This window comes from Mustela nivalis (genome assembly GCF_964662115.1).
Source record: "Mustela nivalis genome assembly, chromosome: 18".
NCBI lineage: Eukaryota > Metazoa > Chordata > Mammalia > Carnivora > Mustelidae > Mustela > Mustela nivalis.
The window spans coordinates 59,123,251-59,150,440 of NC_139037.1; the positions used below are offsets into that span (position 1 = coordinate 59,123,251).

Sequence of the window (27,190 nt, forward strand, 5' to 3'; positions counted from 1 at the left end):
GTTTGGGGCCAGATCTGTCTGGAAGGATGGACATAGTCCTTGGAGCTGTGCTCTCTGACACCATAGCCCCTCGACCCGGGTCGCTATCTGATGCAGGGCTCGATCCCAGGACTCTGGGATCATGACCTGAGCTGAAGGCAGAGGCTTTAACCCACTGAGCCACCCAGGTGCCCCCCGGGTAGCTATCTGAATGAACTCCAGTGACATGAAGGGAACGTTTACTCTGTCAGTATCACTGGCTGCATTTCAAGCGTGCGGTGGCTGCTGTAATAGGCACGCAGATAAAGAACATTCATGTCACTCTAGAAGCAAAAGGACAGGGCTGTCCTGAAGGGCTGCGAGTGCCAGGTTGAGAAGCTTGTACGTTATCCCACAGCTGGGGAGGTCAGGAAGGGGTTGGAGCAGAGCAAAGGGCAGTCAGAGCTCAGTAACAAATTATACAGACTTTATGTCTTAGACCTACAGAAATTTATCACCTTCCAGTTCTGGTGGTCTGAAGTCCAAAATGGACAAAAACTCAGGGTGTAAGCAGGGCTGCGCTCTTTCTGGAGGCTCTGGGGGAAATGTGCTTTCTTGTCTTTTCCCCAATTCCCCTTCTGTACTCAAAGCCAGCAGTGGCCAGTGGAGTCTTCCTCATGCCATGTCACTCTGATGCTGACTCTTCTGTCCCATCCTTCCACCTTCAAAGGTCCTGTGTTTACCACGAGCCCACCTGGATAATCTGGGATAATCTCCCTGTTTTAAAGTGAGCCAATTAGCAACTTTGATTGCTTCCATCCTAATTCTCCTTTGCCACAAAGCAGATTCTTGGGTTCCAGGGGTCAGCATGGGGACATCTTTGGGAGGCTGTTACTTTGCCTCCTGCACCTACTGTGTGTGAGATACGTGGAACTGCGCTGTGAAAACCAGACACTAGGGGCACCTGGGTGGCTCAGTGGGTTAAGCCTCTGCCTTCGGCTCAGATCATGATCTCAGGGTTGTGGGATCAAGCCCCACATTGGGCTCTGTGCTCGGTGGGGAGCCTGCTTCCTCCTTTCTCTCTCTCTGCCTGCCTTTCTGCCTACTTGTGATCTCTCTCTGTCAAATAAATAAATGAAATCTTAAAAAAAAACAAAACAAAATCCAGACCCGAGGCCCCACTTTCAGGGGGCTGACACTCTGCTGGGGGAGAGACTGTGAATGTGTTGTGCAGCATTGAGCACGAACACAGGGTAGTGTTACAGAGCGACGGGACAGGGTAGTGTGGTTCAGAGAGGGTCAGCAGGGAAGGCATGTCAGAGGACCGACCCCTGGGCTGGGACTTGGGAGAAGTGAGGGAAAGTCTGGCAGAACCATTCTCAGCAGAGGAAAAAGCAGGTGCAAAGGCCCCCAGGCAGGAGCTGGCTTGACTTGTACAAGCCAGTTTGGGAGGTCAGGGTGTCGGAGAGCCAGGATCCCCCCTGGCTCAGCCCTGGCCCGCTGTGTGGGGGCAGGCAAAACCCATCTCTCCTGGCCCGTTTTCCCATCTGTACCATGGCGGTTAGACAAGATCGACACCTCTCAAAATGCATTTGTGTCCCTGAAACATTGATGGTGATGTGGTTGTTGTGGAGGAAATCTTCTAGGACAGCTGTGTGTGTAAACGTTGATAGAAACTGACTTCCAGTGTGAAGGGACTTAACCTTCCCCCTCGCACGACCTTTCCCCAAGGCCTTGCCCAGTGGACTGGGTCTAGCTAGCCCCTGGTCTAGCAGCCTGCTAATTTGCATTTGCCTGCTCAGTGCCACCCCTGATGCTGGATACTTCCACAGACCATCTCATTCCATCCACTCATTTCAGATCTCAGATCTCAGCTAAAACTCAGCCTCCTCAAAAAGGTCTTTTCTAACCCTCTATATAATATTGTATCTGTTGTCATAGTTATAACTTGGTTTATGGTTAAATCTACCACTCTCTTGCTCTGTGATGGTCATTTCTTTCTTTCTTTTTTTTTTTTTTTTTTTGACAGAAAGAGAGCCCAAGTAGGCAGAGAGGCAGGCAGAGGGAGGGGGGAAGCAGGCTCTATGCCGAGCAGTGAGCCTGATGCGGGGCTCGATCCTAGGACCCTGAGATCATGACCTGAGCCGAAGAGCAAAGGCTTAACCCACTGAGCCACCCAGGCGCCCCTGATGGTCATTTCTTGTGTCTTAAGGATTCCTTCTGTACCTCTGAGGTTACGAAGGTAGTCTCCTTTATTACTTACATCCATTTTATTTTTCAAGTTTAAAGATCTTAAATCACCAGAAACTTATTTTTGTGTATGGTATGAGGTTGGGATCTGTACGTTTCCTATTTCTGCCGTTAACAAATTATCCCAAGCTTCGTACCCTTAAACAAAAACAAATATATTAGCTTATCGTTCTGTAGGTCAATAGTCCAACTTCTGCCCCAGTGGGCTAAAATCATGGTGTCTGCAAGGCCGTGTCCCCTCTGGGGGGGATCCATTTCCTTATCTATTCCAGTCTCTAGAGGCTGCCTGAGTCCCTTGAATCATGGCCCTGAATCCCTCTGGTGTCTGCTTCCATCGGCACATCCCCTCTGACTCTTCTGCTTCCTTCTTTCTCATATAAGGATCCTCGTGATCACATTGGACCCCCTGGAATAATCAGGATAATCTCCCCATCTCAAGAGAAGATCCTTAATCACGAATCTACAAAGTCCCTTCTGCCACATGTAGACTAACATACTCAGGTTCTGGGGAGTAGGACATGGACCTCTTTGGGAGTCCATTATTCTGCCTCTACAGGATCCCACTTAATTTTCCTTCCCGATCTCTTAGCTCGTTCACAGATGAATCTGTCCTTGCCCCATTCACCTACAGCAGAGATCTGCAAACTACATCCCATAGGCAGTTTCCAGCTCACCTACAATTCTGGTAAAGTTTCATTGGACCAGAGCCACACTCTGGTGTACCATAATGTGTGTGGCTTTTTTTTTTTTTTTTTTTTTTTTTTTACTCCAGGGGCAGAGCTGGGTGGTTGTGGCAGGCACTGTGGCCTGCAAAACCTAAACATATATACTATCGGGTCCTTTCCAGAAGTGTGCCAACCTTCGATCTACTTGTGGGGATAGTCACTTGTCAGGACCTCCTGTGTGCACAAGGCCATTTCGGAGCCTTCAGTTCTCTTCCGCTCGTCTTTTCCCATGCCAACACCGCAGATGTCTTTCCTAGGACTCTGAAGTCATTCTTGGTACCTGGGCTGGGGAGCAAGGCTCCCTCCCCTACTTTGTTTTTCAAGATGGAGTTGACTTATTTGCTTTTTTTTTTCTTGGCCCCCAGTTGACTAGCGCCCACTCCCCCTCGCTAGACCAGGCCTGTCTTATTCACTGCTGCGTGCCTACCACCCTGCGCAGGGCCCAGCATGCTACAGGGGCTTAATACACACCTGAAAAATGAAGTGCAGTCCATTGTTCGCTCATTCCTATTTTATAGCAGGAGAAACAGCCTCCAGGAAGGGAAGTGACTGCGAAAGATGATGCTTGTGCCCTTACAAAGGCCTCCTAGCACTCCCATGTTATAGATAAGGCATCCGAGTCCAGAGAAGTGACAAAGCTTGTCCAGGGTCCCTTGGCTCATAAGCAGTGGGTCTAGGCTAGCTCCAAAGCTTGAGTTTTAAAAAAATGTTTACACTGTTGGCAGTAAGCCCTTTGTTCTTGCTTTTATCATTTCGTATATTTAGGGACTTGTTCCCCAACTGGACAAAGAGAGCTTTATTTCCTATAGCAACATAGTCCGTTTTCTGGCTGTTCTAACGAAACACTGTGTTGTGTTTCGTTAGCTGGTCCCCTCTTGGTGGGCACTTGGGTGGTTTCCCAACATCCTTATGCCTTTTTCAGTGTTTGAGTCTTATCTATAGGGTAAGTTCCTAGAAGTGGAATAGTTGACACGAGCATGTAAGCGTTTTAAATTTTTTTATGGACAAATGGCCAAAATGGAGGCACCGATTTAACTTACAATAAGGAGAGACCCCGTTTCCCCACATTCCTCGGCAACCAACGATGGTAGCAGACTTCTTACTTTCGCCTTATAAATGAAGGGAAGAACCGGAGTCGGCTTGCTTTCAAACCACAGCTCCAAGCCTGTGGTTTGGGGCCCAGCGCTAAGTCTGTGGATGATACCTTCCCCTCCCCCGAAATAGGTGAGCAAATTGTTCCTAAGCCCTCTGGGCTGGAACCCAGTGTGGATTCCGTCTCCCTGACAGCTGTCTGCTCAAGGCAAGTCCTTACAGCCCAGCTTAAAAATGCCACCTCTTCACTGACCCCAGCTGGTGGCAGAGGGGCCCATGAGCTGAGGGGAGGACTCACTCGCGCTCCCCCTGACTCTCAGCCTGGTGGTGGCTGCGCTGGTGAAGGAGCAGGAGGCGTCTTTGGCCAAAGGCCTGGTCGCAGCTGGAGCAGCGATGCCGGGCTGTGGCCTGGCTGCCCGGTGCCGTCGGGGGATCGTGACAGAGGCGATGGGCGGCCAGTTTGGAGAGGAATGAAAAAGCCTTGGGGCAGTGCGGGCACGGATAGGGGCGTGCGTCGGTGGCATGGTGTGTGTGGCGGTGGGCTGCAAGCTTGGAGGGGTAGCAGAAGGACTTGGGGCAGTCGGGGCATGGGTAGGGGCGGGTGGGTGCATGGGTCCAGAGGTGGGCTGCCAGCTTGGAGCGGTGGCCAAAGGCTTTGGGGCAGTGTGGACACGGGTGTGGGCGGGCGCCACTGTGCGTGAGGCGGTGGGCTGCCAGCTTGGAGGGATAGGAGAAGGCCTTGGGGCAGTCGGGACACGGATGAGGCCGAGCGCCACCATGTGCCAGCCGGTGCGTGGCCAGCTTGGACGGGTACGAGAAGGCCTTGTCACAGTCGGGACAGCGGTGTGGGCGCTGGGGTGGGGGCCGCTGGCGGGGTCGGGAAGGCACCCCCACTGACGAGGCAGGCCCTGGAACCGACTGGCTGGGCTTCTGCGTTGAGCCCTGGCGGGGAGCTACAGGACAGGAGGGCTGGTGGGCTCCAGGCATGAGCCAACACCCTGAATCTAGGCCAGGCTTCCCTTCCCCCAGCCAACCTCAGATGTCATCTGGGATTCTTCAAATGACAAGTCTCTATTCCCCACCTTCTGCCATGCATCATCATAAGGAGCTCCGAAGGGTTACCTGGCTGGAACCCCAAAGCAACTACTGGGGTGTCCGTTTCTAGTATATTCCCAAGTGAACACCCTGAAATTCCGCATATCGAACCCTCTGATGCTTAATTTTATGAGCCCAAAAATCACTTAAGTTCCCCAAAGCCAATAGTAGGATTCCCCAGAACATATTTGTGGAGTATCCCAAATGGTCATCACCCTAGGCCTTCAAACTTTCACCGAGAGAGTCCCTCAAAATATGATTTTCTTAGCCCCAGTTCCTGTAGAATACCCCCCTACCCACCGGCGGGACCGCTCTCACCTCCTCCTTTGGTTACCGGTTCCTTGCCAGTGGGACTAGGATCGGTGTCCCCGGCGGCGGACTCTGCATCTCGCTCCAGCATCTTGCTGGTCCAGGAACCCAGAGAGAGGTAGGCAATGCTGGTGATTACCAGGCTGATGGGGATAGGGCTGTAGAACTAAAATCGGGCACCAGTCCGTTTTGGGGCAAGGTTTTTTTAAGCCTAGGATCCAGAGACGGGGGCGGGGGTTATGCGAAGGCGGAGCCTAAGAGCACAATGGGCGGGGTTTATGCAAACCTGACCCTTCACGACTTGGACCCCGCGCTGGAGCCCTCAAGAGGAGTGGGCGGGGACTCTACTACTTAAACTCGGGGGCCGCCCTGAGCGCGGAGCTGGCTAGGCCTCTAGAATGTACGGGACCTCCCCCACCAGAACCTCCCAGCCGGGGAAGCGAACCCGGGAATGGGCGAGGCTATACAGACAGGTCCCAAAGCAACTCAGACCCAGGGGAGGGGCCTTCGAGCGGAGAGGACGGGTCTTTTAGAACTCTGTCCCAGGGAGGAGCCTGAGCGGAGTGGGCGGGATTTCACCTCCCAATAGGTTGCTTTACCCGAGTCTCGGTTTAGTCTCAGTCCATCGACGCCGCGTGAACTGGTTCCTTCTCGTTGCTAAATTTCATCCCCAGCGGGGAGGGTAGAGGGGAGACCTAGAGGGAGATGCAGAAAGAACGTGGCGTGTCATGGCGATCCAGAGAACCCTACGGATTTTTCCCTTGGGGTTCCAAGCGTCCGGGCCTCAATGCACGCCTCGGAATCATGGCATTCGGGCACCAATGCACCCAACCAAGGCTCAGGCACCAGTGCAGTCCCTCCGGAATTCCTCTCAAGGAGATCCTGGCGTCCATCCCCCCAGTCCACTTCCCGAACACCCAGGCGTCCGGGCCTGGAGCGGTGCCCGCCTCACCTGCAGAAGGCCCCTCCCCGGGGGCGGGGCTCCAGGCCCCTCCCGCCGTGGCCGCAGCAGCTGCAGCGCTGCCCTCGGACGTGGCAAAGCTGCAGCGCCGGACGCGTGCCTAGCGACGGGAGGAGAGGGAGCGCGCGTGAGCGGCTCGGCTCAGCTTCATTTCCATCCCCTCCTCCCACTGGGGGCCGGTGTGGGGCGTCGGTACGCATGCGCAGTCGCAGCCAGCGGGAGGCTGCTGCGGGGGAGAAGAAATGGAAGGAGGGGTGGGTGCGCAAGGCAGGCCAGTTGGTGAGCAAGCACGGAGCTACCGGTAGAAGGGTCGTAAGAAAGTACACTGCGGGGTGCGGGGCCTACGGTGGCTGGCTGGAGTCAAGCACGTGCAGGACCTAACTGGGGGAAACTGAGCGTAGAGATCAGAGACAGTGCCCAATATATGCGCCGTCCTTCCCTAACACCCTCCCTTTCGAGAATCCCGTCGGCAGCTTGAGTCCCCTCCCCGGAGGGAGTTTGAAGAGCCAGCTGCTGGTTTCACTCCTCAAAGCGTTCGCAAAGAAGTCCCGCCAATTCGTGAGTGGGCGGGGCGGAACGCCAGGCTTAGAGCAAGCTGACGCCCAATGAAAAACATGTTATTTGCATAGCGCCCCGGCATCGTTCGTCATTGGGTGATTCAAGAATCCCAGCCCCTCCCACCCCGATGCTGCGGTTCTGGTGTTAGCTTGGGGAAGGGGGCGGCGGTTCCTGAAGCATCATTGCCAGAGTTCTTGGGAGGACTGGAGCTCCTGGAGCCAGGCCCAGGGTGGCACGCTTGGCACCTTTCCCTGGGCCGTGATGGTGCACTTTTCCGCCCACCACGGGAGTGACCGTGAAGTGCCCATTAAAATGCCCTGCATGGGTGGGTCTTCAGTCTGATAACCCACAAGGTCTGGCGAGTCCTGGGAGCTGTGGGAGCTAGACGGTGGGGTTATTCGAGCTTTGGAGCCAGATTGCCTGAGTAACTGGTTGGCTCCGCCAGTTTCTAGCTGTGTAATCTTGGCCAAGTCTCTCCACCTTTCTGGGGTCTTAGGACGAAATTCAATAATCAATGGAAAGTTTAGAACAGTGCCTACAGTGGTCAGTACATGTTACCAGTATTACCTGTTGTTTTCATTGTGTATTGAACTAGGCCATGATGGGATCAAGGTCGTCCCAGAACAGCAGAGAGCTCAAGGTGGGAAAGAGCATGATGTGTTCGGAGGATCTTTCCTACCTCGATGTTCCAAACTTACCTTACTTCCAGTGCTGGTATACCCATGGTCCTTTCTACCCCAGGGCCTTTACACTAGTGGCTCCCTCTGTCCCCCCAAGGTCATTTCTCCATCACATTGGTTGTCTGACCCCCCCTGCCTGATCTTGTTTCAAATATTTGGCACTGTAGAAGGCCTGTAGAAGGCCTGTCCACCCTAGCTCATGGAGCCCCCTTCCCTCCACTACTCTGTTGTCACATCTCTCTCCCTACATAACACAGCATACCTGTCCTCTATACTGTATGCTCTGTTAAGATGAACAACCTATCTTGTTTATCACTCTGTCCAGAACAGAGCTTAGCACATAGGAGGTGTCCAATAACTCTGTATCAAAGAAATGCTGGAAAGCATTAACAGCCATAAACTCTCTGTGATGGGGAGATAGAATGATGGGGACAATGGAGAACTTGAGGTCAAGGAGTTAGAAAGAGGCCTAGCTGAATGGGAAACCAAGGGTTTTAAATATGGAAAGTGACATGAATGAGTTTAACTTTTCATATACTCTTTTGTAAAAACTTTTTATTAGGTTATGGAAAATTTCAAACATGACCAAAAGGAAGAGGAAGAGCCCATCACCAGCCCATCACCCAGGTTCATCACGACAAATCTTATTTCATCGTCCCCTTACCCCTTAAGGTCCTTGAATCAAATTCCACACATTTCATCCAGAAACACTTCAGTGTGTGTCTCTAAAAAAATAAGGACTTTCTATCTTTAAACACAACCCAAAGTATCATTACCGAACTTTCAAACTTTAGAGTCATTTCTTACATTATCACATTTCTCCCCTGGCCCCCTGTATATCTTGTGTGTGTGTGTGTGTGTGTGTGTGTGTGCGCGTGCTTTTTTTTTTCCTTTCCAGAACAATGTTCTCTTTCAAACATGCAGAAAATGTGAGAAAACAGAATTGTTCTCTGCGTTAATAATACCATTGGCGCCAGCATCAACAATTTTCTACTGATGGCCCATGTTGTTTCACTTCTCCCACCCACTCCTCCCAGATGATTGTGAAGCTATATGTGACATCATATCCCATAAGTATCTTTTTATTACACTAGGTGTGTCTGCATTGGGATCTAAACAAGATCCACACGCTGTGTGTGTTTTCTATGATTCTTCAGTCTCTTTGTCATTGACATTTTAAAAGGTTCGCTCTGGTTGCTGCATAAAATAGATTGTAGGGAGGCAGAGCAGAAGCCACAAGCCCAGTGAGGTGGCTGTATATATTAATTACACTATTAATTACCAGCATTTATTTGGCACTTTTTATATTCCTGAAACTATCCTGGGCACTTTGTATACATTCTTTCATTTCATCCTGACAGTGGCTTTTTAAGAGGAGGTGCTCCCCCCTCCCACACACACACAAGAGGGGAAAATGAGGCACAAGGCGGGAGTCACACAGCCTGGAGGAAGCAGGTTCGGAATTTGAACTCTCACAGCCAGGTCCTGGAATCCATGCAATTTCCATGTATTTTTTGCTGCTTCTTGACTGGGGCTGTGGGAATGATGGCGAAGTGGCCTGACTGGAGAGGTTAATGTAACAGGGCCTAGTGATGAAGGGGGAGGAGGTGGCAGAGAGGAAGGAGTCAAGGAGGGTGAGGAGAGCATGCTAGTGGGCTCCTATCAAGAGCTTGTTCTGTGCTGCGTGTTCTCCCAGACTCTTTACATGTCTGAACTTACTAGATCTTCCCAATGAGGGAGGAGCTATTGTCAACCTCATCTTGCAGAGGAGGAAACTGAAGCCCAGAAGAGGTAAGTGTTGAGCCCAAGGTCACAGAGCTGGGAAGGGTGATACTCACAGCTGACCGAAAAGGTGTGCATGCCTTCAAGGGTCTAGCAGTCCTGCCAAAACAATAGGAATGGGCCCCAGGAGTGAGGAGGTTTTATTTAGAGGACTCTCACAGCAAAGAGTGTCTGAGGAACCTTGTTTTCCTGTTTCCTTCTTCCCCTAAGCTCCTGGCAATCCCTGAACCTTCCTTTATTTCAGCCCCAGTGTCTGTGCCATTCTCCCCCACCGAACTGGACAGAACTCACCTCTGGGTCTCCAGACTTGCCCAGCTTGAGCCAGGCACATGGGAGCCCTCAAGTGAGAAATCAATGAGCAATATTCTCTCCTTGACTTGGAACTTTCCTTCTGCCTGTTTCTCTACTTTCTGAGAGATTATCTCCCTCTTTCTGCTCATTTCTCCTTGCTCTAATGTCCCAACATCTCTTCCTATCTTTCATAATTGTCTAGAATTTCCAAGTGTATCTTTCTGACCATACTTCTTTGATGGACAACTCATTCCAACTCTGCATCTCTCCATGAATCTCTGAAAGTCTTTCCAGGTCTCTCTTCTTGGTATCTCGGAGTCCAAGTCTCTCTCAAGTCTCTCAGCATCTCCTTTATCTCTGAGGGGCTCTCTGGGTCTCTCTCCTGTTAAAAACCACTAAGAATACATTAGGAGTTCCGCTATCAAGTGTATTGGGGCTTCTTGTTGGGGTTTTATTTCTCTCCCTGTCTGTGGTGCTCCCAGCGTCTCTCCCTCGCCTTTTGAGCCGTTTGAGTGTCTCCCGGTTTCGCTGTCTACGCGGCCTCTGTATTCTCTCCCCCAGACAGCCCTGAGCCCCAGAGCTCGTGGCCCCTTTAAGGCGGACCCCGCCCTCTTCCCGCCCCCGCCCCGCCCCTCCCCTCCCCTCCCCTCCCAGGTCAAATAGGGGGCACCCGGCTTCCGCCAGCGCCTGGCGTCCACTCCGTCCCCACCGGGCCGCGGGCGCGATGGCGGGGGCCACACTGAGGGTCGCCGGGCGGCGGCTTAGCCAGCGCAGCGGCTCTGGAGTCCCCATCCTCCTACGGCAGGTGCGAGGAGTCTGGGCCCGCAGCGGGACCACGGGGCGCTGGACGGTGGCAGGGCGGGACTCCGGCGTCCTTTAAAGCCGAGAGTTGGGGGCGCCTGGGTGGCTCAGTGGGTTAAAGCCTCTGCCTTCCGCTCAGGTCATGATCCCAGAGTCCTGGGATCAAGCCCCACATTGGGCTCTCTGCTTGCCAAGGGAACCTGCTTCCTCCTCTCTCTCTGCCTGCTTCTCTGCCTACTTGTGATCTCTGTCAAATAAATAAATAAAATTTAAAAAAAAAAAAGAAAAAAAAATAAAGCCGAGAGTTGGGGGATCCCGTGGGCATCGGGCAGGACTCCCGAGTCCTTTACGGGAGAGGTTAATGGGGAGCCTGACTTGGGGGGTATTTGGAAGTTGGGCCTCATTGTTTCAGACGGAACAGACTCGGGACACCGAGGGGAAAGGAGGGGCTGGGTTTTGTGTTCCTGGATCTTAGGAAAAGAATCGGGTCGAGGCTCGGACTCTTGAGTCCCCCGTGTGTGGGAGTCTCGTTCTTCGCTCTCACCTGTCTCACTCCCCCTTCCCAGATGTTTGAGCCTAAGAGCTGCACCTACACGTACCTGCTGGGTGACAGAGAGTCCCACGAGGCCGTTCTGATCGACCCGGTTCTGGAGACGGCGCCTCGGGATGCCCAGCTGGTCAAGGAACTGGGGCTGCGGCTGCTGTATGCTGGTCAGTCTGGAGGAGGCCGAACCCCTGGGTCCGAGGGAGGAGGGGGCTGGGGGCTGGGAGTCTTGCGTCCTCTCTGAGCCCTCCTGGACCAGGCCCTCCTCTCTCTCCCAGTGAATACCCACTGCCACGCGGACCACATTACGGGCTCAGGGCTGCTCCGGTCCCTACTCCCCGGCTGCCAGTCTGTCATCTCCCGCCTTAGTGGGGCCCAGGCTGACTTGCACATTGAGGATGGAGACTCCATCCACTTCGGGCGCTTCGTGAGTTGGATGCTGGGTCCGGAGAGGGTGGTGGCCTGGACTTCTTGGCCTCAAGGGAAGAGCGGGCTGAGGGCTTGGGCTCCTGAGCCCCTGGGTAGGAGGGAACTCTGATCGAGGGCTCCTGATCCCTGAGTTTGTCTGTGGGAGGAGGGTGCCATAAACCCAGGTGGGGCACTGGGGCAAGAGGCTCTGGGCAGGTGTGTCTCTGGCCAAGCCCCTTAAGTCAACAGCATTTGTGGAGTTTCCTACAGCCTTGGGGCAGCACCTTTGGCTTGGCATCTCTATAAAAGTTGATTGAGGGCTAGAATTCTGAGCTGGGGCTGAGAGAGAGATTCCAGCTCAGGCTTCTAGAGTCACTATTAGAGGAAGGAGCATCCTGTTGCCCAGGGCCAGGACTAGGGTGAGGCGAGCAAGGCACCCTGGGCGCAACATTTAAGGAGGCGCTTATTCTCACAGTCATAGTCCCGCAAGGGCAGGGTAGGCACCTTTCAGCTAGCGCCTCCTTAAATGTTCACCCTTCTGTGCCTGCTTGCCTCACCCTTGGTGGAGCTCTTGCCTCACACGGGAAGGGTCTGAAGTTTCCTACCTCCTTTCCCATCTTTGTCACTAGCCAAGGTCAGCAGGTTTCCAGCCAGGATTTCAACCCAGAGCAATAGATTGGGGAGAGGGCGCTGTGGGGAGTTGCCCTCAGAGGCTGACCAGGCTTTTCTCCAATCAGACTTGCTAAAGCTACAGAGTGAGTTGGGCTGACTTTGGGGACAGAATGGGCAAGTGACAGTGGGGGGACTTGACCTCCAGGTTAAAGGATTTTGCTAAATGGGGACAGTTTATCTGAGTTTGAGCATTTAGAGATGAGAGCTCTGTGTGTGTTGGGGGGGGGTGTCAGAGGGTGGAGCTCCCGTGGGGGCAGCCTCTTTATTTCTGGAAGCAGGTGAAAAAGTGCCTTGTAACTTTATGTACACTGTCCGTGAGTGTCAGGGGCTAGCAAGCATTCCATGAGCTGAGCAGGCTTAGAAGAGTGAACAGTGGTTGGGGTTTCATATCGACGTGAGCCCTTTGTGAGACTGGACAAGCAATGTTTTGAATGAATGTCGAAGGGTTTAGCTGTGGCAGATTTAGCTTCCATGTCTGTTTTTTTTTCAAACGACTTAATTGATAGTCACAAACCATCCAGTTCATCCATTTGAAGTGTACAATTCAGCAACTTAGTGTATTCAGAGCTGAGTCCACCCATCACCACAGTTAACTGTAGAATAGCTTTGTCATTTCTGAAAGAAACCCCACGCTCCTTAGCTGTCACCCCAGCCCCCTCCCTTCTCGCCTGACAACCACAAATCCACTTTCTATCTCTCAAGGAAACACCAATTCTGGGTGTTTCATAGAAACGGAATCATATATTGTGTCATCTTCTGTGACTGGCTTCTGTCATAAGTGTTCAAGGGTCATCCTTGTAACGGGTGTCAGTGTTTCATGCCTTCCTATGGCTGAGTAACTCTCCACTGTGTGAATTCGCCTCGTTCGTTCATTCATTCATCCACCAGCTGATAGACATTTCTGCTGCTTCCATTTTTTTTACCATTATGTATAATGCTGCTATAACTATTCATGCACAAGTTTTTGTGTGGCTGTTTTTATTTCTCTTGGATGTATCTATAGGATGGAATTGCTGGATCAAAATAATAACTCTACATGTAATAGTTTGAGGACCTCGGGAGCCTGGGTGGCTCATTTGGTTCAGCATCCGACTCTTGATTTCAGCTCTGGTCTTGATCACAGGGTCGTGAGTTGAAGCTCATGGTGGGTGTGGAGCCTACCTGAAAAAACGGGTGGTGGGCATCCCTGGGTGGCTCAGTCAGTTAAGTGTCTGCCTTTGGCTGAGAGATCAAGCCCCACATGAGGCTCCCTGCTCAGCGTGGAGTCTGCATCCTCCTGCTCACCTCTGTCTTTCTCTCTCTCAAATAAATAAATAAAATCTTAAAAAAAAATAGTTGAAGGAACTGACAGACTAATATCCAAAGTGGTCGCACCATTTTATATTCCCACAGGCAGCATATGAAAGGCCTAGTTTCCAGGCACCTGAGTGGCTCAGTCAGTTAAGCAGTGGACTCTTGATTTAGGCTCCCCATCGGGCTCCATGGGGAGTATGCTTCAGCATTCTCTGTCCCTCTGCCCCTCCCCACTCCTCTCTCTCAAATAAATAAATAAATCTTAAAAAAAAAAAAAAAGAGGGGCACCTGGGTGACTTTGGGTTAAAGCCTCTGCCTTCGGTTCAGGTCATGGTCGTGGGGTCCTGGGATCGAGCCCCACATCGGGCTCTCTGCTCAGCGGGGAGCCTGCTTCCTCCTCTCTCTCTGCCTGCTTGTGATCTCTGTCAAGTAAATAAATAAAATCTTTAAAGAAAGAAAAAAAAATGAAAGTCCCAGTTTCTCCACATCCTTGCCAACACTTGTTAGCATCTGTTTTTATGATTATTTGGTGTTTGGTGTGGTTTTCATCTGAGTTCTTTATAAACCTTTAGAGATGGTCACACTTCTCCCTCATTTTCTTCCCTCTACTTTAAAAAAATTGACTTGTAACATGCATGCCATACAGTAGAAAGTGTGCCTATTGTATGTGTGCAGCTTGTTAAATTTTTACATGTTTCCACTTGCATGTCCACAGCCAAGATCCAGATACAGAGCAAACTCATCACTCCAGAAGGCCTCCTTGTTCCTCTTCCTGGCCATTGACAACAACACCCCCATCACCCCAGCTGCCGACTTATTTATTCATTTTAAAATTTTTCTTTTTTCTTATGATAAGGACTTTGAAGATTTGCAATCTTAGCAACTTTCTTTCTTACTTTTTTTTTTTTTTTAAAGTAGGTCCCATCCCCAGTCCCCAACCTGTGGCTTGAACCCAAGACCCTGAGATCAAGAGTCACATGCTCTACTGACTGAGCCAGCCAGGGACCCATCTTCCAATTTATTTAATCTTAGATTAATTCCATGTGTTCTGGACCTCAGAAACAGGACTCGTACTATGTGGGCTCTTTGGTGTTCTGGCTTCTTTCACTCCTCACATTGTGTATGGTTGCAGTCTTTCCTTTTGTTGCTCTGTCCCAGGGATTAGCTAACCCCTTCTGTAAAGGACCAGACAGTAAATACTTTCGCTTTTGCAGGCCGTATATGGTCCCTGTTGGCGTGAAGGCAGTCAGAGACAATGCATAAGTGAATAAGCATGGCTGTGCTCTAGCAGAACTCGATTTCTGGCCTCTGCAATGTTAATTTCAAGAATTCTCATGTGTTTTAAAATACAATTCTCATTTTGATTTTTTTTTTCAACCTTGAAAAAGCATAAAAAAACCACTCGTGGCCCTCGGACCATACAAAAGCAGACGACAGGCCAAATTTCATGTACCAGCCCAAAATGTAGAGTATTTTAATTGTGTGAATTTATGATAATTTACCCATTTTCCCTTTGATGGCTGATTCAGATTTGGGGCTATTAAGAACAAGGCTGCTGTGAAGGCTGTTATGCAACTCTTTTGGTGGACATTGCTCTCAATTCCAAGGAACGGACTTCCTGGGTCAGAGGACTGACCTATGATTAACTTTAGTAGAACTTGCCACCTTTTTTTTTCTTCAAGATTTTATTTATTTATTTGACAGAGAGAGACACAGTGAGAGAAGGAACACAAGCAGGGGGAGTAGGAGAGGGAGAAGCAGACTTCCTGCAGAGCAGGGAGCCCAATGCAGGACTCCAACCCAGGTCCCTGGGATCCTGACCTGAGCAGAAGGCAGATAGATGCTCAATGACTGAGCCACCTAAGCACCCCAAACTTGCCACTTTTTGAGCTGGTTATATTTTATACTCACTGTGGGCCAGATTTGGGTGATTTCATTGTACAATGAATTTTCTGTTTTACTGAGCAATAAGATTTGAACATTTGAGCTCCAGTGAGGGGTGGCAGATTCAGAAAACTTTCTGAAGTTTTCTGAAAGAAAGAAAGTTTTCTGAAAGAAAGAAAGTTTTCTGAAGAGCGCTGCCAGATACGGAGCCCCCAGATCCCACTTTAGGGATTCTGATTTCATTGTTTGGGGCAGACACAGGGGATGAGTTTCTTTTAAAAGCTCTCAGGTCGGTGCCTGACGAGTTCAATCAATGGAGCACAAGACTCTTGAACTTGAGGTTGTAAGTTTGAGCCCCACCTTGGGTGTAAAGATGACTTAAAAATAAATAAAATCTTAAATAAAAAAAAATAAAGTATAATAAAAGCTTATAGGTGATTCTCATGTGGTCTGGGTGAGAATTTCACTACTTCGTTCCATTTGGAACTAATTATTATTTTTTAATTAATTAATTTGTTAGAGAGAGAGAGCATAAGCAGGGCATGCAGAGAGAGAGGGAGAAGTAGGCTCCCTGCTGAACAAGGAGCCAGATGTAGGGCTCGATCCTGGGACCATGACCTGAGCTGAAGGCAGATGCGTAACCGGCTGAGCCACCCAGGTGGCACTGAAATCTCTCAGTTAGAAAGTAAATAAAAGTAGTGAGATTTTTTTTTTTATTAAAGATTTTATTTATTTATTCGACAGAGAGAGATCACAAGTAGGCAGAGAGGAAGGCAGAGAGAGAGGAGGAAGCAGGCTCCCTCCTGAGCAGAGAGCCCGATGCGGGACTCGATCCCAGGACCCTGAGATCATGACCTAAGCCGAAGGCAGCGGCTTAACCCACTGAGCCACCCAGGTGCCCTCACCTGTCTTATTTTTTGATGCATCTTCAAGTTAGAGACATCAGTGCACTGTCCCTTAAACGTTAGAACAACTAATGTCATTTCTTTCACGAAAGAAAGGAAGGTTTAACTAATAGAGGTGCAGACTATTTAGCCGCAATGGAAAAAGACACTCTGAATTTAGAAGTGCATAGATATAGTGGCCGGTTATACCAAGATTAGATGCTTTTGAATAATGGAGCAAAGCAATGAACTTGGGACCAACTGGAATAGATGTCCAGACTCTTCTTGCCACCAGGGGGCAGTGTGGGCCGTGGGACCTGCTGCGCGGATCCCTTTGGAGTTGCCCAGAGCTGATGCGAAGTAGTTAGAGAAGGTGCTGACCACACCCTCCAAACGGGTGAATGGACAGCTGCTGAGTTGGTGCACGTATTTAAAGCCGTGGAAGGAGGAAGGGAGGAATAAATTTGTTGGAAGAATGTAAGGTTAGGCTCCACAGAATCCCTAAAAACTATTCTGTGGCTGAAAAGATGATTCAACCAGTTCAGGGACCGGTGGAGGTCTGGGAGGTCCAGATAGAAGGTGCTCCCCCCACACCCTTTTATTAATATTCTAATAAATATAGCAAATTGAAACAATAGTACTGTGAACACTCTCATACCCTTCACTTAAAGTTCACCAGTTGCTGATTTTTTAAAAATATTTTATTTATTTGGAGAGAGAGAGAGCATAAGCAGGGTCTGAGGGAGAGGGGGTCTGAGGGAGCAGAGAGCACGATCCGCTCAACCCCAGGACCCCTGAATCATGACCTGAGCCAAAGGCAGACACTTAACTAACTGAGCCACCCAGGCACCCCAGTTGCTGACATTTTTGCTACCTTTGCCTTATTTCTCTCTGTGTGTTTATACCGTTTTCTTCTCTTACCATTCAGAAACTTGCATTCAGAAATGTCAACCCTAACAACTTATCTGGAGAGTAAAGATGTTCTCCTGTATCAGAGGTTCTCAAACTCAAACCTTGTAGTATCAGAGCTCCTGGCCTTCTTAAAAGTTACAGGATGGCCCTCAAAGCTTTTACTTATGTGGGTTCTAGCTATCAGTATTTACTTATTAGTTGTATGTCTGTTATAGGTCAATAAAAGTAAGTAAGTAAGACCTATCTATTCAGAGATGCGGAAAAATTTTACTGCATTAGAAATTAAAACCGAGACTCTGTTTTGAAAACACAAGAATATCCAAGCACTCCATCTGCTGGCAGAACAATGACATCATCACCAGTCATGGAGCTTCTGGAAAATCTCACTGAACTGGGGAATGAGAGTAAGAAGGGCAGAAGAGCTCCTCCTACTATCATGAAAATAGTTTTCACCTCGCAGACCCTCAGAGTTCCCTCATCTGCACTTGGAGAGAACAGTTCTTTTACAAAGTCTTCATCACAGCAAGTCTATGTTAATTCTGAAATAATTCTTAAATACAGCTTAAGTTCGAATTGCCCCAGGTGCCCGGGAATCACTTTTATGGCAGTTTTTAGGAACCAGGACCCAGTCAAGCTTCATGCATGCCACTCGGCTATAGGGTCTGTTGAGTGTCTAAATCTAGAACAGCCCCTTTCTGCACCATGTCATTCGAAGTTTCTAGTCTATTGTCTTGGAGAATGTCCCACTTCTGGTTTGTGTCTGGTTGTTTCTTCATGGTGTCATTCAACCTCCTCTTTTCTTTGCCGTCAACCAAAGTAGATTGTATGTATTTTGAATTGGCTAACAATAGTAATGATGATAATTTAACAATAGTTGACAAGCTTTGAGGGTTTGCTTCTTGCCAGGCATTGTGCTGAGCTCTGTAAGTGTTCTTTATCAGTGTTTGTCTAGAAGGATTTTCATAATCAAATACCACTGTAGGCAGCAGGGAGTGGTGGGGCCTGTAGCAAACCTTAGGATGCATGTTCCATTCATAGAGGACACCCACTGCACAATTCAAGTTGATTATTCATGTTCAGGAATGTAGTCTGTTGGGAAGCCTGGCTGGCTCAGTTGGAAGAGCGTGGGACTCTTGATCTTGGGGTCGTGGTTTGAGGCCCAAGTTGGGTGTAGAGATTACTTAAATAAATAAGCTTTATAAAAAAAAAAAAAAGAAGAGTGTAGTCTGTTGACTGCCAAGCTCCCTTTTTTAAAATAGAAGCTTCAAATGTACATTTTTGAGAAATCTTCCACTTTTTAAGGGTAGACTACAAATTCAGACTTCTCATAACTTCTGAGTGGGCCAAACAAAACATTTCTCTGGCTGAGTCTTGCCCTTGGGCCTCCATTGCATCTTCTCTGTCAAACAGATCGCATTAAACCTTCATAACCACATAGATGAGAAATATTTTTCTCATTTTACAAAGAAGGATGTACAGAGAAGAAAAGTGACTTGCCCACAAATTACAGAGAAAGTGGCGAAGTTGGGATTGTTTTTCATTTATTTGAGAGTGAGAGACAGACTGGGGGTGGGGGAAGGCAGAGGGAGAGGGAGAGAAAGTCCCAAGCAAACTCCACATGGAGTCCAACACAGGGCTCAATCCCGTGGTCCTCATGACATCATGACCTGAGCTGACACCAAGAGTCGGGCACTTAACTGACTGAGCCACCCAGGTGCCCTGCCAGGTCAGGATTTGAACCCAGGAGGCCTTGTGGTTCTACTATATCAGTGGTTTTACAAAATTTAGAACCTTAATGGGTCATCTGGGTACTCGGTCCGTTAAGCATCTGCCTTTGGCTCAGATCATGATCCCAGGGTCCTGGGAGTGAGCCCTGCATCAAGTTCCCTACTCTGCGGGGAGCCTACTTCTCCCTCTACCGCTCCCCCTGCTTGTGCTCTCTCTCTCTCTGTCAAATAAATAAATAAAATCTTTTAAAAAGTTTTTTTTAACATTATTATTATGTTACTTTGATTATATCATGATTATTGTGTCCTGGACATTTTTCTAAGTGCTTAACATACTCAAAATAAGAATATTTTTTTGTTAAAGCTTTTATTTATGAGAGAGAGAGCAAGCAGAGGGGAGGGGCAGAGGAAGAGGTAGAAGCAGGCTCCCTGCTGAGCAGGCAGCCTCATGAAGGGCTCTATCCCGGGACCCTGGGATCATGACCTGAGCCCAAGGCAGATGCTTAACCAACCCAATCACCCATATGCCCCAGGAACTTAATATTTATAATAACCCTATGAATTAGGGACAATTATTATCCCCATTTTACAAATGAGCAGAGAAGCTCAGAAACAGAGAGGTGAAGTGACTTGTCCAAGGCCACACAGCTAGTAATAAATAGCAGAGCCAAATTTAGAACCCATGTCACCTGGCGCCAGATGCTGTTCGTAACTCCTAGTCCATGTGCCCTCTCTAAGACATAGCTGTTTTACATCTAGATTGATGACTGAAACCTCCACATGAAACACCACTTCCCTGTACTGTGTACCAGGCACGCTTTGATTTCCCACTTCCTGCCACACCCCATCCCACACCACTCCATTCTGTTCCATGCCACAACCTCTCTGCTCTTCTGTGTCCAGCATCCTTTTTTTTTTTTTTTGGTCTTATCTGTGACATCCATTCGTATTTCCACATTTAGTTATGGTTTGCTCATTTTTATTCTGTGCCTTGGTTTCCTCATCTGTAGAATGGGAACAGGAATGGTACCTGCCTCATAAGGATGTGTGTGGACTGGATGAGTTCAGTCATGTTGAGCACTTAGGAGAGAGCCTGGCACAGGAGAAGGGGTCAGTCAGTATCAGGGCTCTGGGGAATGAGCAGACCTGACCGATGGGAGAGGGAAGGGTGTACCTAGCAGAGAGAATTGTGTGGGCATAGAGGTGTGGAGAAACCTGGTGCTTTCTGGAAGCACCCCTGGATTTCAGAGTAGCTGGGTGTGTTATTGGACATTGGGCTGGGCAGGTGGGCAGGCAGTGGAACAGGGGTGTTTCAGAAGTCAGGCTAAGAAGCCAGAACTCTGTCTGGGGGACAGTGGGAGCCAAGGAAGGGTCATGACCAGAGAGGAGCAGGTCTGAATCCGGGCAGTAGAAACCCTCCTCAGGGTCATGTGGGGGATGGCTGGAGGCTGGTAGGCCAAGATGGAGGCAGGTGGTTGGTCCAAGCAGGAGAGGATGAGGCCAAGATGGGCAGGACTGTGGGAGGTATGGAGCGGGGGGATAGATGCTAGATATTCCAGAGAAAGGAAAGGTCAGATAAACAGGGATGCTGATCGGCAAAGCCACTTGCTACACAGACTCAGGGCCTCAGGAGTTTCAGTCCATGTGGCAAGCGGGTTCTTGTTCAATTGATATTAAAATTATGTCCAATTTATACACAGACAATTACATACACCAAATATAGGCTTTAATTGTGCCATATATTCCATGTATACTGTCTAACTGTTGGTTGTTTATAGCCGATGTCCTGATTAATCAGTACCCATTGCTACACCTGTGATCAGCTGGTTGTTTGTTCTTTTTTGTTTTTGTTTTTGGTGATTAATGTTTTCCACATTACTCCTGAATATCCATCCACAATATTTGGTTCAAAGGACACCCATGCTTTTTGTTTAAAAAAAAAAAAAAATCAGGGTGCCTGGGTGGCTTAGTGGGTTAAAGCCTCTGCCTTAGGCTCAGGTCATGATCCCAGAGTCCTGGGATCAAGGCTCCCCACCCCACATTGGGCTCTCTGCTCAGCGGGGAGCCTGCTCCCCCCCCCCCCGCCTCTCTGCCTACTTGTAATCTGTCTGTCAAATAAATAAATAAAATTAAAATAAAATCAGAGAGTATGGAGTGAGAGATCATTTCTCGACCACCAAAAGGTTATGTTAATTTTAGGCAGGAGGGTCATGATTTTTCCCACATTTTGCAAGATCATTTTCTTTGCATTTGTTTTGCATTGGACATATATCCTCGGATATAGGAGTCAGGAAAGTGTTTGGCTGAAAGTAATTAAAACCTCATACGGTGGGGTGCCGAAGTGGCTCAGTGGCTTAAGCCTCTGCCTTCAGCTCAGGTCATGATCTCAGGGTCCTGGAATCAGGCCCCACATCTGGCTCTCTGCTCAGCAGGGAGCCTGTCCCCCCCCCTCTCTGCCTGCCTCTCTGCCTGCTTGTGATCTCTGTCAAATAAATAAATAAAAATTAAAAAAAAAAACAAACCTCATACGGTGGCTTAAATATTTGGCAGTTCAGTTTTCTCCTATAACAGGGGGTCTGGAAGAAGACAGTCAGATGATTCACTGACTGAGCCACCCAGGAGCCCCATTTGGGGGATTCTTTTTCATGGTTGCAAGGTGGTTGCTGCAGCTGTGGCCATCACACTTTTGTCTAGAACCAGATAAAGTGGGAAGGGGAGGTGCCAAACATTTTTTATCAGGAAGGGAAAAGTTTTCCCAGACATTTTCAGGAGACCTACTGAGATCTCGGTCTGAGAACCATGTCCAAAGCCACCCAGGCTACCACGGAGGGAAAGGAAGTGGTTGGCTCGGCACACTGATGCCCTGTACCAAACCAGAGACCCATCAGTGGGGAAGGGTGGGACGGATGCCAGGTGTGGACTCAGGATCTGTACCTGGTGTCCATCCTAGATCAGGATGCTAACTGGTGGGGGGAATGCTGTGTGAGTGGGAACTAATCTTATAAGCGGTTTTTAGATCATGAAGGTAACATTTTTTTTTTTTCTTCTGACAATTGCTTCCCTGAACTGAGTGTGGGGATTTACATAATGAGGATTTCTTGGGTGGGCATTTTTGCCCATGTGTCCGAAGTTCTTTTTTTTTTTTTTAAAGAGATTATTTATTTATTTGACAGAGAGAGACACAGCAAGAGAGGGAACACAAGCAGGGAGAGTGGGAGAGGGAGAAGCAGTCTTCCCGCCTAGCAGAGAACCTGATGACCTGATGCGGGGCTTGATCCCAGGACCCCTGGATCATGACCCGAACTGAAGGCAGACGTCTAACAACTGAGCCACCCAGGTGCCCCTGTGTTCGAAGTTCTTAACAGTAGAGTCTTAGCAGAAACTTTGCGGGGTCAGAGTCCACATTTGAGGTGTTGTAGACATTGCAAACTTGCCCTCTAAATCAGCTACACTGAGTCATACCCACATCCCAGGAAACATAAGGGCTGAGTAACTCTGACAGTTGTCAATCTGGTAGGTGAAAAATAAGGGTTTTTAAATTTAAATCTCTCTCCCTTTCTCCCTAAAAGGGAGATCAAACATTGTTTTAGATTTTTTTTTTATTATTTATTTCCTCTTCCATGAATTGCCCATTTTTTTTTTCTTTTTGCACATTTTTCTTCTGGAAGTTCTTGTTGATGCTTAGGACTCTTTATATATGATGGGTATTCATACTTTATAATACTTTCTTATACATGTTGCTAATACTGTCCCTGAGTTTTTTTGTCTCTTAACTCTTGTTCTTTTCTATAATGAAATTAAACTATGTGGTCATTCTTGTCACTGTTTTTCCCTATGTCCTCTGAATTTAATATGCTTACAAAAACCTTTCCTATCTCAAGATTATATATATATATATATATATATATATATATATAAACACACACATCTCCTTATATAAGATTACATATACCCTTATATATTTCCTTTTAGAAATCTTTTGGTTTTTAAAATTTTAGATCTTTAGTTTATCCTGAATCTTGTGTTTTATTTTCAATTATAAAATGATATGCTTTCTGTTTTAAAAAAGCTGGAGGTAATGTAGGAAAAGCCTAAAGAAAAAAGTATGTTTTGAGTCAACAAGGAACCTTTTTTAAAAAATCGACACTACAGGGTGCCTGGGTGGCTCAGTGGGTTAAGCCACTGCCTTCGGCTCAGGTCATGATCTCAGGGTCCTGGGATGGAGTCCCGCATCAGGCTCTCTGCTCAGCAGGGAGTCTGCTTCCCTCTCACTCTGCCTGCCTCTCTGCCTACTTGTGATCTCTGTCAAATAAATAAATAAAATCTTAAAAAAAAAAAATCGACACTATACGAGTTACTTTGTAGTCTGCTTTTAGCCCTTACCAGATATTAAATGTCTTTTCATGTTATTAAATATTTGTGTATATCATTAAATTTCATTTCAGTAACATAATTTTAAATGAGTGTTTGGTATTCCCTATTTATATTAGTGTGCTTATCTCTTTGTTATTGATTTGAAGATTGTATTTGTATATGAAGTATACTAACTACTGTGTGGTGCATATATGTTGTAAATATATTTTGTCAGTTTGTTGGTTCTGTTTCACTTTTGTTTATGGTGTGGTTGCCACTCAGAAACTTCAGGTTTATATAAAGTCAAACCATCAATCTTTTTTTGTAATGATTTATGACCTTGGGATCACATTTGAATCTTCTTCCCTAACCAGAGATCATATATATTTGTTTGTACTTTTGTTGTTGTCACAGTTTTATGGTTTTCTTGCTTTTTAAAAAATATTTTATTTATTTATTTGACAGACAGAGATCACAAGTAGGCAGAGAGGCAGGCGGGCTGAGCAGAGAGCCTGATGTGGGGCTTGATCCCAGGGCCCCGAGATCATGACCTGAGCTGAAGGCAGAGGCTTAACCAACTGGGCCACCCAGGCGCTCCCGGTTTTCTTGCTTTAAGTGTTTAATTCACTGGGAGTTTACCCTGGTATGAGGTTTAAGTCTGGGAATCTAACTTAATTTGTTTTTTTTTTAATTTAAATTATATTTATTTATTTGACAGAGAGAGAGTGAGTGAGCACAAGCAGGGGGAGAGGGCAGAGGGAGAAGCAGATGCATCCCCACCCCCCGCCCCGAGCAGGGAGCCCAAGACAGGACTCAATTCCAGGACCCCAGAATCACAACCTGAGCCAAAGGCATCACAACCTGAGCCAAAGGCAGATGCCTAACCAACTGAGCCACCCAGTTGCCCCAAACTTAATTCTTTAACACCCCCACCAATGCTAGCTAGATGTGATCCTGGGGTGGGATGGGGGCTTCTGGGGCCAGTTTCATCATGAGGCCAGAGCTCTTGGCTTATTGGGAACTGTATTTTCCTTCCCCACCAGGCCTTGGAGACCCGAGCAAGCCCTGGCCACACCCCGGGCTGTGTCACCTTTGTTCTGAATGACCACAGCATGGCCTTCACTGGAGATGCCCTGCTCATCCGAGGGTGTGGACGGACGGATTTCCAGCAAGGTCACAGGCCCCTTTCCCTAGCCTGAGATCTTAGTATGGTTCTCTGTGTGCCAGAGTTTGAAGTACCTGTTGCAAGAATGAATGAATGAATGTTAGACTTTTAGGGGTCAGGATTAGATTAAAGAAGTTTAGCTGCTACAGTGAGGGAAAATTAGATTCCTGGATTTTCAAATGGGAGGGAGATTCAGCAGTTTGCTTGTTGGGGGACAGTTAGATGCAAGGGTATATCATTATCTGTCGCTGTGAAACCAGTGACCCCAGATGTTAATGAATTAAGCAGTGATTGACATTGATTGACGTTATCTCACGTAGTTTCTGAGAGTTGAGACTCTGGGAGCAGCTTCGCTGGGTGGTCCTGGCTCAGTGTCTGGGCTGTAATCATTCAAGGGCTTGACTGGGGTGGGGGGGCCTGCTGCCAAGGTACCTCACTCACATGGCTGGCAAGCTGGCTCTGTCTGTTGGCCAGAGGCCTCAGTTCCTCACCACAGAGACCTCCCCATGGGGGTAATTTGTCTTCATGACATGGCAGCTGGGTTCTCCCAAAGGGAATGATCAGAGAAGCAGACAGAAGCACTAATTTTTTTTTATTAAAGATTTGTATTTATTTGAGAGAGAGAGAATGAGTGGGGGTGGGGGACATGAGAGGGAGAGAGAGAGAGAGAAGCAGACTCCGCACTGAGCAGGGAGCCTGACGTGGGACTCAATCCCAGGACCCTGGGATCATGACCCGAGCCGAAGGCAGATGCTTAGCCAACTGAGCCCCCAGGCATCCCCCACTGTGGCCATATTTTTAAACCCCATAAGGAGTTTAGGTGCTGGAATTGCAGCAGGGGAGGGTGTGGAGTTTGATTCAGGGGTTTGGCTGTGAAGGGGCAGTTAGATTCAGGAGTTTCACTGTGGGAAGGGAGCTCAGTTTTAAAGATTTTATTTTTGTTGATTTGACAGAGAGAGACACAGCAAGAGAGGAAACTCAAGCTGGGGGAGTAGGAGAGTGAGAAGCAGGCTCCCACTGAGCAAGGAGCCCGATATGGGGCTCGATCCCAGGACCCTGAGATCGTGACCTGAGCCAAAGGCAGCTGCTTAACAACTGAGCCACCCAGGTGTCCCAGGAGCTCAGTTTTAAATCTCAGGGTTTAGCTGTCCTGTGTGCATGTGGGTGAATGTGGGGTTGACACTAGATTGGGAGGATTTTGCTGCCTTGCGGGCAGAGGGCAAGGCAGGATCAGAGGAAAGACAGAATAGCCCTGAGCTGGCAGTGTGTGACCAGATCCCCAGGCTGCCTCTTGCTTCCTCTTCCTCTGGCCTTATCTCTCCATCTTGGTCTCTGTCTTTTTCTCTGCGAGGCTTCTAGTCCTCCATTTATCTACCCCCAACAGTTATGCAGTTGAAGTATTTGAAATGAAAGGTGGAAGGAGGGTCCAAAAAGATTTGCCCCTAACCCAATTTAGGACTCAGAGCTTTGTTGTTGGAATCATGGTACTGTTTTCCTCCTTGGGCTCATGTCTTCAGTTTCTTACCTTCTAGTCTAGCCTCCCTGCCCAGAACCCTTTCTTGGCATCCCCTGGCTGAGGGCACAACTCCTTGGTGCTTCTGGATCTCATCCCAACATTACTTACCACCATGCTGAATTTCTCACCAGTCCTCAATTCTTCACATATGCTGTTCCTTCTGTCTAGAATGCCCTTCCCTCTCTTTCTGTGCCTAGACAAAGCAGTACCAGCAGAAAATGAGGAAGGTTTAGCTACTGTGATTTTATCCTCCCACCCTTTCTTGAGGGAAGGGGCTAGAAACCTTCTCTGCTATTGATTTACTCACCTCTGAGTCTTCCCTCCCCAGGCTGTGCTAAGACCTTGTACCACTCAGTACACGAAAAGATCTTCACGCTTCCTGGAGACTGTCTGATCTACCCTGCTCATGATTACCGTGGTGAGGGCTTCCTGGAGGAGGTGTGGGACTTACATAACTGTTCATTTGAGAGGGAGTACCAAACTGCTGTAGTCCTTGTGGGGCATGGAGACTACAATTCCCAGAAATTTCTCTGGCCAAAAAGAACAAGTGTTTAGGTGTGCTGAGTGTTCATGTAGAAACAGGAGTCCTAGAATTCCAAAGGGCGTGCATTTTCCTGGGACTTCCTTGTAGAGCTTGGGGAATGTGGGAAACTACATTTCCCATAGTGCTAATCGAGGAGAGCTTGGTCTCTGTGACAGTCTGGGAAGAGCCTGGGAGTCCCAGGCCCCAGATGCACCCTAAGCCTCCTGGGAAATGTAGTCAAAGGAGGCCCCAGGCACTTGCGGGGTTGACGTTCCTCGCCTCCCTTGGCCACTAGGGCTCACAGTGTCCACCGTGGAGGAGGAGCGGACTTTGAACCCGCGGCTCACCCTCAGCTGTGAGGAGTTTGTCAAGGTCATGGACAACCTGAACTTGCCCAAGCCTCAGCAGATAGGTGAGCAGTTGGGGGCCAGACTCCTGGGTCTGAGGGAGAAGGGGGCTTAGGGCCAGAATTATAATATTCCAAAGAAGAAGGGCTCCTTGGATTTCTGGGTCCCCAGTAGGGCAAGAGGGGGTCTGCTGGGGCCCCTTAGTTTCAACTCTGTCTTTTTCCTTTCAGACTTTGCTGTTCCAGCTAACATGCGCTGTGGGATCCAGACCCCCCCTTCCTGACGTGGTTTTGTCAGGTGCTCATTTCGGTTAAGAATGCACTAGGCAGGGTACAGAGAGAGGTGTCATCGCCAGGTCTCTCTCCTTCCATCCCTCACCAGCCCCTGAGCTTCTCAAATAAATAAATAAAAATTATTTTTTTTGCTCTGAATCGTATTTCTGTCTATTTGGGGGGAGGGT

General features: G+C 48.5%; 2 protein-coding genes and 1 long non-coding RNA gene across 5 annotated transcripts; 1 reads left to right on the top strand and 2 right to left on the bottom strand.

Moving 5' to 3' along the window:
• Positions 1 to 2,209: 2,209 nt before the first annotated feature.
• On the bottom strand, positions 2,210 to 3,599 carry LOC309853108. The gene is made up of 2 exons (XR_014305514.1): positions 3,405 to 3,599; positions 2,210 to 2,346 (listed from the first exon to the last, which is right to left on the bottom strand). It is a non-coding gene; the product is annotated as an uncharacterized lncRNA (long non-coding RNA).
• Positions 3,600 to 3,913: 314 nt separating this feature from the next.
• Positions 3,914 to 6,838, bottom strand: ZNF575 (zinc finger protein 575). Its single transcript, XM_082710830.1, has 4 exons — positions 6,382 to 6,838; positions 6,029 to 6,124; positions 5,439 to 5,529; positions 3,914 to 4,978 (listed from the first exon to the last, which is right to left on the bottom strand). Exons 3-4 carry the CDS (start codon positions 5,518 to 5,520, stop codon positions 4,320 to 4,322), a joined length of 741 nt encoding a protein of 246 aa, XP_082566956.1. The 5' UTR covers positions 5,521 to 5,529; positions 6,029 to 6,124; positions 6,382 to 6,838; the 3' UTR covers positions 3,914 to 4,319.
• Positions 6,839 to 10,334: 3,496 nt separating this feature from the next.
• On the top strand, positions 10,335 to 27,161 carry ETHE1 (ETHE1 persulfide dioxygenase). Of its 3 annotated transcripts, XM_082710835.1 has the most exons (7): positions 10,341 to 10,506; positions 11,069 to 11,213; positions 11,325 to 11,473; positions 24,223 to 24,352; positions 26,189 to 26,278; positions 26,679 to 26,795; positions 26,961 to 27,161. In XM_082710835.1, exons 1-7 carry the CDS (start codon positions 10,426 to 10,428, stop codon positions 27,011 to 27,013), a joined length of 765 nt encoding a protein of 254 aa, XP_082566961.1. In that variant the 5' UTR covers positions 10,341 to 10,425; the 3' UTR covers positions 27,014 to 27,161. The 3 variants fall into 3 exon arrangements, with proteins under 3 accessions (XP_082566963.1, XP_082566962.1, XP_082566961.1); XM_082710837.1 differs by lacking the exon at positions 26,679 to 26,795 and having other exon boundaries at positions 10,335 to 10,506; XM_082710836.1 differs by lacking the exon at positions 26,189 to 26,278 and having other exon boundaries at positions 10,336 to 10,506.
• Positions 27,162 to 27,190: the final 29 nt, after the last annotated feature.

What these genes read in the sequence shown, in the direction of transcription:
- ETHE1 (XM_082710835.1), top strand. Translation starts at nt 10,426, where the DNA reads ATGGCGGGGGCCACACTGAGGGTCGCCGGGCGGCGGCTTAGCCAGCGC. An exon ending in TCCCCATCCTCCTACGGCAG is followed by an intron (nt 10,507 to 11,068) that starts GTGCGAGGAGTC and finishes CCCCCTTCCCAG; the next exon opens with ATGTTTGAGCCTAAGAGCTG. An exon ending in GCCCAAGCCTCAGCAGATAG is followed by an intron (nt 26,796 to 26,960) that starts GTGAGCAGTTGG and finishes TTTTCCTTTCAG; the next exon opens with ACTTTGCTGTTCCAGCTAAC.
- ZNF575 (XM_082710830.1), bottom strand. Translation starts at nt 5,520, where the DNA reads ATGCTGGAGCGAGATGCAGAGTCCGCCGCCGGGGACACCGATCCTAGT. An exon ending in ACCGGTAACCAAAGGAGGAG is followed by an intron (nt 4,979 to 5,438) that starts GTGAGAGCGGTC and finishes CCTGTCCTGTAG; the next exon opens with CTCCCCGCCAGGGCTCAACG.